Below are 12,818 nucleotides of genomic sequence, written 5' to 3'. Positions count from 1 at the left end.
GGCTACAGGCATGCCCATTCCATGAATATAAATAGAACCTTAGAACCTTTTATGGAGTGTTTTTCACATAAAAATGTTTCTGCCTTAGTTAGGGTTTTACTGTTGTGAACAGACAACATGACTAAGGCAAACTCTTATAACAACATTTAACTGGGGCTGGCTTACTGGTTCTGAGGTTCAGTCCATTATCATCAAGGTGGGAGCATGGCAGCATCCAGGCAGGCATGGTGCAGGATTTGCTGAGAGTTCTACATCTTCAACAGAAGGCTGCTAACAGAAGACTCACTTCCAGGCAGCTAGGATGGGAATCTTAAAGCCCACACCCACAGTGACACACCTACTCCAACAAGGCCACACCTACTCCAACAGGGCCACACCTTCTAATAGTGCTGCTCCCTGGGCAGAGCATGTACAAACCATCAGTTTCCAAGTTTCATCCACGTATCAGGCCTCAGTAATGCATTCCTCTTGTGCTACCACATAGGGTCCTGTTGTATGAATATGTCTGTTCATCAGTCATTTGGGTTGTTTACACTTTTTGACAATTATGAATAAGATTACCCAAAGTAGAAAATCAGACTTTTATGGGCCCATTTTCTATGTGTAGAACTGCTAAGTTATAGAGTAGCTGCCACCTCATAACTTTGCATATCCAAGTCCAGTCCATCCTTCAGAACCTGAGCTTAGTATAGTGCTACTGCAATGTTGCCTGGTCGCCCAGGGACAGCCAGCTCTCCCCAGGCCTCTGCTGTTCCGGGCTGCACTGTGCTGACCAGTTTGTGCTCCTCAGTCACTCCTCTGGAATGTTTGTTTCCCCTTGTCATGTTGTGGTGTTTCAGAAAGCAGGTGCATGCTGCTGCATACCCTTGGGGTTTAAAAGGAGGGTATTTAAGTCCTGACCAGTTCAGATGAGTCCACTGGAGAAGAATCCTGAGCATACAGACCTGGAAAAAGGCTTATGACTTTGATGTCTGACCCTGGATGTGACCCAGGAGTCTGGAATGCTCTGACTCTTCATTCCTTCCTATCCAACAGAGAAGTGCTTTATCTGACAGGGACTACTCAGACTGTGGTGTGCTCTCTACTCCAGAAAACTAGTGTCTAGAAAATGCTATCTGGTATTCTCTCTCTTTTTTTTTTAATAGTTTATGGCTTTATTATTAAAAGAGTAGAATGAGGAAAGGAGAAAGAGAAGATAGAGAGATGAGGGATGGTCATGACCACGTGGAAGAGAAAAGGAGAGGGGGGGAGAGAGAGAGAAGAAGGGAGGGAGGAATAAGGGAGTTGGATAAAAGAATGCTATCTGGTATTCTTAATGGCTTATTTACTCTGAAAGACAAACCAGGATTAACTACTTCTTCAAGTCACCAGTTTTAGAACACCAAGCAGGCGCCACAGGCAGAGGCCAGGCAACTATCAGGTAGTCTGACCAGAAAGAGCCGGCTGCATTCTGTATCCCACCTTCATGCCATTGAGCTCTGTTTGTGGTGCCGGTGACTGGACTCAGGACCGTGCGCAGGTACACATACCTCTACTATAACAGTATACCTCAAGGCTTAAAGCAGACAGCTGATTTCCTCCTGATCCCCATGTCTTATTTCTCAACTTCTCTGAAGTAAGGAGGGGACTATGCATATTACCTGTTGGTACCCTTAAACTCTACGAGTGTCATGATACCACGTAAGTTGTAATTGGTCATGTCTATGATACTTGTATTTGGAAGTAACAGTAACTTTTTTTTCTAAATCAGTGAGCAATTTTATCCAAAGAAGAACGTATTTCTCAAAGAAAAAAGTGCTATACAAAGGCCTTCTTTCTCCACACACATAAACAATTTTACTTTATTGGGAACAGTCTCAGTCATGATCTGCAGAGGTTGGTCCTGGACAATTCGAAGATAAGTCTTCTTTATCTGTAATTTATGTGTGAGAAAGAAAAGGTAAATACAAATACAAACTTATGGTAAACTTCTAAGATAGTATGTAGTATTTTTGACCAATCACATTTATTATTTATTCCACAAAATAAATGGGGAAAAGATTAAAACAATAATAAAAACCAGGAGATGAGGGCTGAGGATGTGGCTCGGTGGTTAAAAGCTCTTGCTGCTCTTCCAGAGGACCTGAGTTCAATTCCTAGTACCACATGTGGCTCACAACTGTCTAATTCCAGTTTGGACCAGGGGATGCAGTGCCTTCTTCTGGCCTCCATGAACACTAAACATATGTGGTACATAAATGTACATATAGGCATAGCAACTACACACATAAATATTTAAGGGATGAAAATAATTATGAAAAAAACCCCTTCATTCTCAAATACAAAGTCCTTAATTAAAAGTCAGTCAAGGTGAAATGGACAAGGGGACAATTGACTCTGTTAAGATATCTGGCAAAGGTTAAACCAATTTCTTCTTCACAATGGAAAAAAAGGAATGGATTTCAACATACTTGACTTTTAAGAGTCAGGGACAATAGTCTGTCTAAATACAAATTAGTTCTAAGATCTTAATGCAAGCATCTATCAAAGAATGAATCTTCAAAAATAAGCCATGAAAAAAAAGCTTTATCGTCAAGGTTTTTGTTTGTTTGTTTTTGCTTTTGATGGAATGGCCACTGAGACAGGGTCTTATTCTGTAGGCCTAGCTGGGCAAGAAAGGACTCGCTGTCCTTGAACCCAGAGAAATCCGCCTGCCTCTCTTGAGTGCTGGGATTAAAAATGTATGCCACCACACCTGGCCTTTAAGTTATTCTTTAGAATTGAAATTATTTCTTTATAAGAAAATGGTGAAAATTTACTCTTCAGTTAGTGGTTGCTGGAATTTGAACCCAGGTCCTCTGGAAGAGCAGTCAGTGCTCTTAACCACTGAGGCAATTCTCCAGCCCCCAACTCGATTATTTCTATAGTCACCGTTTCTTTGCAACACCGGTCCCACATTGCTATTTGAATGGAATACGAAGACACTTCTACTGTTTGAAGGAAAATAAACAAGTGTGCACAGGCAGTGTACTTTAGAGTATAACCCATCTTCTTACCTTCGTAGGCTGTCCCACACCAGATGCAGTACAGGTGTTCCTCTCGCAGGTAGCCAGTGAGGATCTGCAGTTTTTCTGGCACCTGGGAAGAGAACACAGGCACATCAGTGGCTCACACTGACCAGTACCTGGCTTCCTGGATCTCAGTCCAGTTGCTGAGGCTGAGGCTTGAACTCTTCTGCAACTCTCTCAGTTACTCAAGAGGTCAGAGCAGAGGTGACCTACCTGGGCGGTCTCAGCTGACTAACCACTTGTCTACAGGAGACAGCTGGGGAACAGAAAAATCATTTTTTGTCTACCTCTGTGATAGTAAGGTTTTTGTTATTGTTGGTTTCTTTGATTTTTTTGGTTTTTTTTGTTTTTGTTTTTTAAAAAAAGACAGGGTCTCATTATATATTTATTCTTGGCTTGCAACTTGCCATGTAGGCCAGGCTAGCTTTGAACTCAGAGATCCACCTGCTTCTGTCTCCCACATGCTGTGTCTAAAGGTGTGCACCATCATGCCTGGGGATAACTAGGACTCTTAAAGACCTCTTTTAAAACCGTGTAAGGAATCAGTCCCTGAGGTGAGCAGAGGGAGGACGGCCTCCTTCAGTTACACGTATCAGAGGTCTCTCAGCTAAGCAGGAACATGTGATGAAAGCTATGAATATTGCCAAAGTAAATTCCACACTAGTAACTACAAGAGATACTTTTTGAATAATTACACTTAAAAATTAATTGTGCATGTGTGTCTATGTGTGGGCATGTGCTTGTTTGTGTCAGAACAAACAAGGGAGAGCTGGTTCTCTCCTCCCACCACATAAGTCCCAGGGATTGAACTCAGGTCGCCATGCTTGGCAGCAGAGGCCTTTACTTGCTGAGCCATCTTTGTTCACACTCTACTTCCTTCTGATTTTATTTTCTGTTTTGTGAATAGATGAGGTACACAGTAGCACCACTTTCAGAAATTTATCCAGAAACAAAGCCCACTGCAATTGTTTACATTTGCAGCAAATCTGCCCTCTAAACTGAAGCCCAGGTTGTATGGTGGACTAAAACTAAATGGAAAAGTTCTAGGGAATTTGATTTTTGGGCTAGAAACTCAATCCCATAAATCCAAAGCTTTCAACTGGGGTTTATTTAGCAGTGCTTGGAAACACAGTTTTGGTTGTCACAAGGGGAGTGCAAATGGCATCTGGAGGTGAGGACCAGGTGTCCAGTGGCGGTGTGGGGACCAGAGGAGGCTCTGAGTGGATGAAGTTCCGAATGAGGGTGGATTGCTGACACTGGTACAGCTATATGAGGACTCCACTGCCTCAGCCACACAGGAGAGGCTCAAGGGGAACAGCCAAGCTCTCTTGGGGTCAGTGACTGACCAGCATGCCAGACACTGGCAAGTGCAGCCTCCTCCTCTGGAGTGTTATAGCCCGGACAGTGTTATAACCCCACAGTGTTGTAGTCCTACAGTGTTACAGCCCCACAGTGCTATAGCCCCACAGTGCTATAGCCCCACAGTGCTATAGCCCGACAGTGTTACAGTCCCACAGTGTTATAGCCCCATAGTGTTATAGTCCCACAGTGTTACAGCCCCACAGTGTTATAGCCCGACAGTATTATAGCCTGACAGTGTTACAGTTCCACAGTGTTATAGCCCCACAGTGTTATAGCCCCACAGTGTTATAGCCCGACAGTGTTATAGCCTGACAGTGTTAGAGCCCCACAGAGCTATAGCCCCACAGTGTTATAGCTCCATACTGTTATAGACCGACAGTGTTAGAGCCCCACAGTGTTATAGCCCCACAGTGTTATAGACCGACAGTGCTATAGTTCCACAGTGCTATAGTCCCACAGTGTTACAGCCCCACAGTGTTATAGCCCTACAGTGTTATAGTCCCACAGTGTTACAGCCCCACAGTGTTATAGCCTGACAGTGTTATAGTCCCACAGTGTTATAGCCCCACAAGAGTTATAGCCCGACAGTGTTATAGCCCGACAGTGTTATAGTCCCACAGTGTTACAGCCCTATGTTATCAAAACCAGCTAGCCTGGCCCACCCTATGCTGTTCCTAATAAACACTGGATTGCAAGGTTGCTGGGGTTAGTAGGTAACCTGTCAGGTGAGCACTTCACCTTATCCTAGTTTTCCTGTATACGTGTCTGTATGTCTGCCCTTTGTTCATTCCCTCCCCATCCCAAGCCAGGATGCCAGAAGCCAAGCCCAGCAGTACGTGGCATTGCTGCACATCCTACCATGCTGCCCACAACAAAGAATTAGCCAGTTTCAAGTGTGAACAGTGCCAGGCCATGACCCTGCTATGAGCGAACAAGCAGTGCCAGCCACATACACTCAAATCTTCACTTGGGCACTCATCCTCATCCTGTTCTTCCTTTTCCTCTTCTTCCTCCTCAGCCTCCTCTTCAGGCCTCATCCAGTACCATGCCTCCTTGGGAACCTGAATATTCTGAAAATACAGAATTATTTTTATAAAACACAGCTAAGCATACTTGTGGTGTTGTTAAGTGTGCTTGTGTTAACCTGAATTTGTTCTTCCAAATAATATTTATGAGTACGACTTCTCAGTAGGACCAGAGTGAGGACTGAAAGGAGAGTTAGGAGTTTGTCTCCTAGTCCCGGCTGTCAGTACAGCAGGAGAGATGGGCGATGGGAATAAAGCTGTACACGTGACTAGGAAGGAGGTCAGTAAGCATCAGAACACATGTAAGACAGCGGGAAGACAGTGAAGCAGCGCCCTCCTCCCAGATGCTTACACACCACGGAAATCACACCGACATCTGAGACTAAGTGAAGTCATTTTACTTTCATAGAAATCACTGTGTTTTGTGAAAGGCAAAGATATTTTTAAAAACTATTCCTGTGTCAAATGAAAGCATTCCACCTTGATTTATTCCTAAAGACATATAGACGTTTGAGGTACGGACTAAAACCAGGTTATGTTATTCTGGTTAATTAAACATTACGGGGAACAGAATTCCTACAGACTCAGAGTAATGATACTTTGAGTAAGAGAAAAGTGATTTAACCCTTGCTAGATAACTGAGGAAGTTGGCTCCTAGACTGAGTGGGTCAAGAGCGGGCCAGTCACCACTGTAGGAGGCGCACATCAAATGACGTGTAAACAGGGCACAGCGGGTTTTTGTTTTGATTTTGGTTTTTCCTTCATAAAAATATGAGTCAAACCATTCTAGGTACACTACTGGACTGGAAGCAGATGCCCACCTACCTTCTGGGCATCCAGTTGCTGGCAAGCTCGCCGGCTTCTTCTCAGGTCTCCTTCAAGCCTCATTTCCTCCTGCTTACTCTTCAGTCGCATCCTGATGGGAGGGAGAACGGCATAGTGGTGTCTGCGTCCTCAACCACGTTACAGACCCAAGCACGGAGGAACACACCACAGTTAAGTGGACTGGAAGCACAAGTTCAAAGTGATCACTTTCTTTACCGAAACTGCTCTGTGGCGTTTGCCTCATTTTGGTTCTTCATGTGAATTTTTCTCCTGTAGTTTTCCAGCCTCTCCTCTGCTTTCCGTTTTAATAATGACTCGTGACCTATGCCACTTTTTCCTGGTCATACAAAGACCAAAAAAAAAAAAAAAAAAAAAAAAAAAATCCGATGAGGAACTTAGGAAATTACCATTTTCTCTTTTTAAGCTTCAAAATATGACAATGGGCTGGAGAGATGGCTCAGGACCTCTGGAAGAGCAGTTGGCACTCTTCCAAAGGAAGAGGTCCTGAGTTCAATTCCCAGCATGTGAGGTGCTCACAACCATCTGTAATGAGCTCTGATGCCCTCTTCTGGTATGTCTGAAGAGAGCAATGGTGGTGTACTCATACGCATAAAATAAATACATAAATCTTTTTTAAAAAAATGACAATTTAAATACTTAAGAAATTAAATGCAGTTCTCACTTGAATATAATAATCCAAACTTATTTCATTAAAATGGCAACAGAAAACACTGGGATTTAGTTTTTGTTTGGTCTTAAGGCCCAAATGCACGGTCTTAAGGCCCAAATGCATGGCTTGATTTTGACAAAGGTTGTCTTATTCAATACAGTAATGCTATACACATTTTTAAGTATTAGGAAAGCAATATTAACTATCATGTTTTCTTAGGTGTACACTTTTTTTTCCTCTTGAATTAATCCAAGGAATTAGGTACAAAAACTGTCACTGATAAATCCACTTTAGAACATTTTTAGTATATTATAATAAACAAGAAGGCACTGTTTCCTACAGTTCTAACTCTTCTACTAGTTTCTGTGGCCCCGACCAGAGGCAGAGCCACGAACTGGGTAGGCAGGTACCCCAACATTGGACTTCACCCCTCGTATGTAACTCTTTGGCAAGGTCCCACCATGCAGTCAGGTAGCTTCATCTCCACCCTCCAACATATATCTCCTAAATTCTGAGACTACAGTTGTGGAATTATATACGATTGGTTCCAGCTCCTCTATATTTTTTATGAGATATATCCCAGTATTTCTATTTCATCAAAACTTACTTTAAAATTTTTTTCCTACAAGAATAACTTTAAAAAGATTTAGAAGTTTAATATTTTATTATTTCACAGGCTTCTGATGATATCAACTATAAGGGCAACCATCATATAACATCATATAATATAATATCATATAACAAAATAATCTAAGCTATGGTTGTAATATAATAAAATATGACTTGATTATATACCTGTTTTGACATTGAGAGGAATTGGTTCAACAATACCATCTCCTAAAAAGGGGGGTAAAATTAGAAATATTTTATTTATCACAAAGTTCAGGTCAGTCAGTAGTGTATGAAACATTGCAATGCTCTCTGAATCCCCCTGCTGGTGTCATGAAACTGCAAACTGAATTCTGGGAACTAATACTCTTGTCAACTAATACACTGTAAACTCTCAGGCCTTTAAATACCTCCTCAGTAAGATCACTTAGCCTCTTCTGCCTATCTATCCATTCATCCATCTACCCATCCACCTACCCATCCATCCATTCATCTACCCATCCATCTACCCATCCATCCATTCATCTACCCATCCACCTACCCATCTATCCATCCATCCATCCATCCATCCATCCATCCATCCATCCATCCACCCACCCACCCACCTACACATCCATCCATCCATCCATCCATCCATCCATCCATCCATCCATTCATCCATCCATCCACCCACCCACCCACCTATCCATCCATCCATCCATTCATCCATCCATCCACCCACCTACACATCCATCCATCCATCCATCCATCCATCCATCCATCCATCCACCCACCCACCCACCTACACATCCATCCATCCATCCATCCATCCATCCATCCACCCACCCACCCACCCACCTATCCACCCACCCATCCCTCCATCTATCCATCCCTCCCTCCCTCCATCCATCCATCCATCCATCCATCTTCAAAACAGAGTCTCACTATGTAGTTCTAACTTGCCTGGAACTCACTAGGTAGCCCAGGCTGGCCTTGAACTCACAGAGGTCCACCTGCCTCTGGCTTGCTAGTGGACTTATGCCATTCTAAAAAGTGGCATCATAAACACACAGTCTTAGTGGGCAGAAACCTCAAGTGAAAAGAGTCTTCCTATATGAAAAATCAAAGTGATTAAGATAGAAAAAAGCAAACTGAAGTCATCGTTTATAGCCACTGCATCTGAATAAGCAGTTTCTTAATTTCCTAAAGGGGAATATGGCTTCTGCAACTGGAAGGTCACTCAGACCTCTGCCACAGGTGCAGGGCGAGCTGGAAAGAGCCCTGCCACGGTCTCCAGAGTTGCTGTGTTCTGTCTGCCACTGTGCTTCCCCACCCACCGCCTGCCACCATTCTTCACAGCCTCCACTGTCAGCTGGTTCCTTCAAGGCTATGGTGGGAGGTATCTTAAAGACATCTCTGAAAGGGCAGTTAGCACCAAAAATCCTATTAGGTGTCCATCAGTACCGAGCCAGCTCCGCATACGACTCACCGCTCTTGCCCAGAGCCTGCCCACTCTTGTATCCCATCTTTTGGAGCAAAGCGAACCCTTTGTTTTCACAGCCAAGTGCATTCTTCAACCCAGTGTCCCGCCTTTCCCGTTCTTCTTCTTTTATGCTCTTCTGCCTGTTTCTCAGATTAGCTTGCTGTTGCTTTTCTTCTTTTCGACGGGCTTCCCGGATCTGCCTCAGCATTGGCACGCCAGGCCTGACGTCTTCTCTGAAAAAGAGTGGAATGACGTAGATGAGTTCATGAAGTTTGCTCCCCATTAGCAGCAGAGCAACGAACGCCAGTTACAGACTGTGGGAAACTGAAAGCAGGATAAAGTCGAGAATGTTATCATTACTTTGGATTAATTTTTCTAAGAGGCTAACAGTAAAAATGAATAAAGGCTTGATGGGGGAATAAGATTCCATAAAGGGAGGAGGAGGCAAACAAAGATACAATACAGAGGAGGGCACCCAAGGCGATCAAGAGCAGAGGTAACATGGTTAGCCCTGAGAGAGATAAGAAAACGCCTCTTATCTGTATATGGACACAAGGTGCTTCCCAGGAAACAGAAAGACTGACTGTTTGTTTGTTTGTTTGCAGTCAGGGTTTCTCTTTGAAGTCTTGGATGTCCTGAAGCCCTCTCTGTAAAACAGGCTGATTCGAACTTAATACGATGATCCACTCCCTCTGCCTCCCTATTGCTGTGTGCTACCATGCCTGGCAGTAAGGTTGGTTTTAATGTCATATTTAAAAAACAAAAAACAATGTCCTGGACTAGCAAGATGGCTCACCAGGTAAACTGGTTTGCTGTGTTAGCCTGAGCACCTGACTTTAGTTCTCAGCATCCATGGTGGAGGGAGGGAAGTAGCTCCCAAAAGTTTGTTTCTCATCTCCACATGGGTGCAGTGCCCTCCCCACAGTGATGAATAAAATTTAAAAATTAAAATATATATTAAGAAACATCCTGTGCTTGGGCAGTAGCCCAGTTGTCAGAGTACTTGCCTTGCATGCAAGAAACCCTGAGTATAATCCCCAGATCTACAGAAATCGGACACTGCTGCACACATCCTTCGCTGTAACCTCAGCCCTGAGGAGGTAGAGGCAGGAGGATGAGCTGCCTGGTGAGTTGGAGGACTGCCTAAGCTTCATGGACCAGGTCTTAAAACATATACATGACCACCTCCACTACCCAGTGTCCTTATTTTATTCTATATGTGTCTTCTGGATACCTGGATACCATCCTATTAGATATACACATTTACTTACTGAACATTAATGAAGGAATCCGACATATAGTCCTCTTCTCCTGCCATGGTCTTCTTCATATGATAACACTACCTGCAAATCAAGTAGGACAAAGTGTAAGAGTTATCATCATCGTTATAATTTTTGTTTGTCAAAATGGAAATTGAATATGGAGAGTGGCAATGCTTCACAGTGCTCCCCTGTGGACAAAGCACCCTATGTCCTAGCAACAGAGAGGCCACCAACACAACAAAGGCTAACTAGGAATGGTGTGGCTTTTAGAAACCTCAAAGGCCCTGTATTGACACAATTCTTCCAACAATTCTTTCCAAAAAAAGTCCTCCAGCTGGGAACCAAGTACACAAAACTATAAGCCAACTGTAAGACATTCTAATTCAAATCAGCTGACTGCCAGAGGCAAACACTCTTTTTTTCCTCTCCTTCTCCAGTTATGAGACAAACTCTCATATAATCGGATAGTATTTTTCAAGATGACCTGCTCCTAGTAAATTTTGTTGAGTAATTTGTGTAGCCAATAGGATATATTAGAGTGACTTTGCTTGGTTTTCTGGAAGTAGGATTTCTCTATATAGTCTTGACTGTCCTGGAACTCACTCTGTAGATCAGGCTGACCTTGAACTCATAGAGATCCACCTGCCTCTGCCTCTTGAGTGCCACCACTGTCTGGCTTAGGGTGACATTTTGGTTACACTATACATTGCACTCTGTAAAGTTGGGAATATGAATTAATTGAGTGAAGTCAGTGGTCATATATGAGAACACTCAAGAAGCTCTATAGAGATGTCTGTGTGAAAGGATCCGAAGCATAGATGAGTGAGCCAACCAAGTGCACCTCTTAGAAAATTAGTCAAGCCTGAGATGAATCAGATTGACTTGCAGTATTCTTACATAGAACAGCTAGTACTCACCTAGCTTATGAACAGCCCAGTAGATATGAATAATTAGTTCCACTTTCTAGCTGGGAAAACTGAGGCTCAATCTGGCTAAATAATTTGTTCACAACCACAAAGAATACAGGTCTTGGTGATCTTTCTCCTGAAACAGAATGAGGTTGTAATTGTTATTGCTGAGATGGGTACAAATCCAGGGCCTCATACAAGCAAGGAATGTGCTCTATGATTGAGCTAAACCTCTAACTCAAATTGGATTATTTCTGAGGGAAGCATTTAACTCTACAGACATGGTGGTCCTCTGGTATGATTTCAGCATCCAGCAGTTCGAGAGCAGTATGAGCTACACAGTGAGACCTTGTTTAAAAATACCCCCCCCTCAAAAGTACAAGGGATTACAGGTTAGTTTTAAAGCTCTGCCTTTTACTGTTGTTCCATCTTTTATGTATAATTTTCATAAAAAAAAATCACATTAAAAGTTCATAGCTGGTTATTGCAGTTTCATTAAATGATACAGTTTGAGGAAGTTAATTACCAATGGTGAGGAAGTTGTGTTAGGAAGTGGAATATGGGGGCTGGAAAGATGGCTCAGAGGTTACTAGAACTGCCTGCTCTTCTAGAGGTCCTGAGTTCAATTCCCAGCAATCACATAACCATCTATAATGAGATGTGGTGCCCTCTTCTGGCCTGTAGGCACACATACAGGCAGAAAGTTGTATAATAAATCTTAAAAAGAAAAAAAGAATAAGGAATTGAGTCTTTTTTTTTTTTTTTTTTTTTAAGACAGGGTTTCTCTGTGTAGCACTGGCTGTCCTGTAACTCACTCTGTAGATCAATCTGGCCTCGAACTCAGAAATCCGGCTGCTTCTGCCTCCCAGGTGCTGGGATTAAAGGCGGGTGCCACCACTGCCAGGCTAGGAATTGAGTCCTAGAATAAGACGGTTCTCCTCCTATGAGGAAAATATACACTACCATTATCCACTTTCTTCAAAAATAAGAATAAACTCCAAAGTCGATGGATTATCCAGGTAGGAATGCTGGTCACCTGAACCACCACTTAAGAGTCACAACATCGAGGCGGCCAGGATTCTGGGTCTATCTGAGGGAGGAGAAAGCACAGCATTTGTTGATGGTTGGAGGTGGTGGGTGTCCAAGAACTGGAACAAGGTTATGTGACGCTCTTTGCCTGTTCCGGAATAATGGAGTAACCATTTTCTCTACAGGAAGGCTATAGGTGCTGCTAGCTTATTTCAGTATTGGACACCGAGTAAGAAGCGAGGGCTACTAAACACACAGAGAGATGCGCTAAGTCTCCTATGGGTGCCTCCGCATCGCAGGCTCTTCCGTCCCGCGCTCCTCCCTCCTGCACCCACCCACCAAAGCACTCACGGATGGGGCTTAGCTGCCGCTGTGCTGGGCAGTCACAGCCAACTAGCAGGGCCCTCTGTCATCCTCCAGGTCGCCCTGACGCCCCAAACCCGAGCTTTACAGCACTGACCCTGTTCGGCTGAGGGTGCGCTGCGCATGCGCTGTGCAATTGGTGCAGGACCCAGGAACCTCCCACTAGGCCCTGAAAGCAGATTCGCTATGAAACTTGGGGATGGGCGGGGTTAAGAGAGCGTGGGGGAGTGTGGGTGCGCATGACCAGCGTCCCGCG

At 43.7% G+C, this 12,818-nt stretch overlaps 1 protein-coding gene across 9 annotated transcripts; it reads right to left on the bottom strand.

Annotated features, from left to right (window-relative positions):
- Nucleotides 1-1,810: 1,810 nt before the first annotated feature.
- On the bottom strand, nt 1,811-12,700 carry Gpatch11 (G-patch domain containing 11). 9 transcript variants are annotated; one of them, XM_052186404.1, is made up of 13 exons: nt 12,551-12,700; nt 12,207-12,260; nt 11,986-12,111; nt 11,697-11,887; nt 11,180-11,306; nt 10,272-10,343; nt 9,007-9,233; nt 7,725-7,766; nt 6,476-6,596; nt 6,260-6,350; nt 5,363-5,479; nt 3,036-3,117; nt 1,811-1,912 (listed from the first exon to the last, which is right to left on the bottom strand). In XM_052186404.1, the coding sequence occupies exons 6-13, from the start codon at nt 10,328-10,330 to the stop codon at nt 1,857-1,859; spliced, it is 795 nt and encodes a 264-aa protein (XP_052042364.1). In that variant the 5' UTR covers nt 10,331-10,343; nt 11,180-11,306; nt 11,697-11,887; nt 11,986-12,111; nt 12,207-12,260; nt 12,551-12,700; the 3' UTR covers nt 1,811-1,856. The 9 variants fall into 9 exon arrangements, with proteins under 9 accessions (XP_052042364.1, XP_052042370.1, XP_052042368.1 ...); XM_052186410.1 differs by having other exon boundaries at nt 11,697-11,848; XM_052186408.1 differs by lacking the exon at nt 11,697-11,887.
- Between the last annotated feature and the right edge of the window lie 118 nt (nt 12,701-12,818).

This window comes from Apodemus sylvaticus, chromosome 6 (genome assembly GCF_947179515.1).
Source record: "Apodemus sylvaticus chromosome 6, mApoSyl1.1, whole genome shotgun sequence".
Taxonomy (NCBI): Eukaryota; Metazoa; Chordata; class Mammalia; order Rodentia; family Muridae; genus Apodemus; species Apodemus sylvaticus.
This window is presented reverse-complemented; position numbering and strand designations above follow the sequence as displayed.

Coding starts and splice junctions, on each gene's coding strand:
- Gpatch11 (XM_052186403.1), bottom strand. CDS start 10,330: ATGAAGAAGACCATGGCAGGAGAAGAGGACTATATGTCGGATTCCTTC. Junction 6,597..7,724: donor TCCTCTCAATGTCAAAACAG/GTATATAATCAA, acceptor TTGTATGACCAG/GAAAAAGTGGCATAGGTCAC. Junction 6,351..6,475: donor AACGCCACAGAGCAGTTTCG/GTAAAGAAAGTG, acceptor CCCTCCCATCAG/GATGCGACTGAAGAGTAAGC.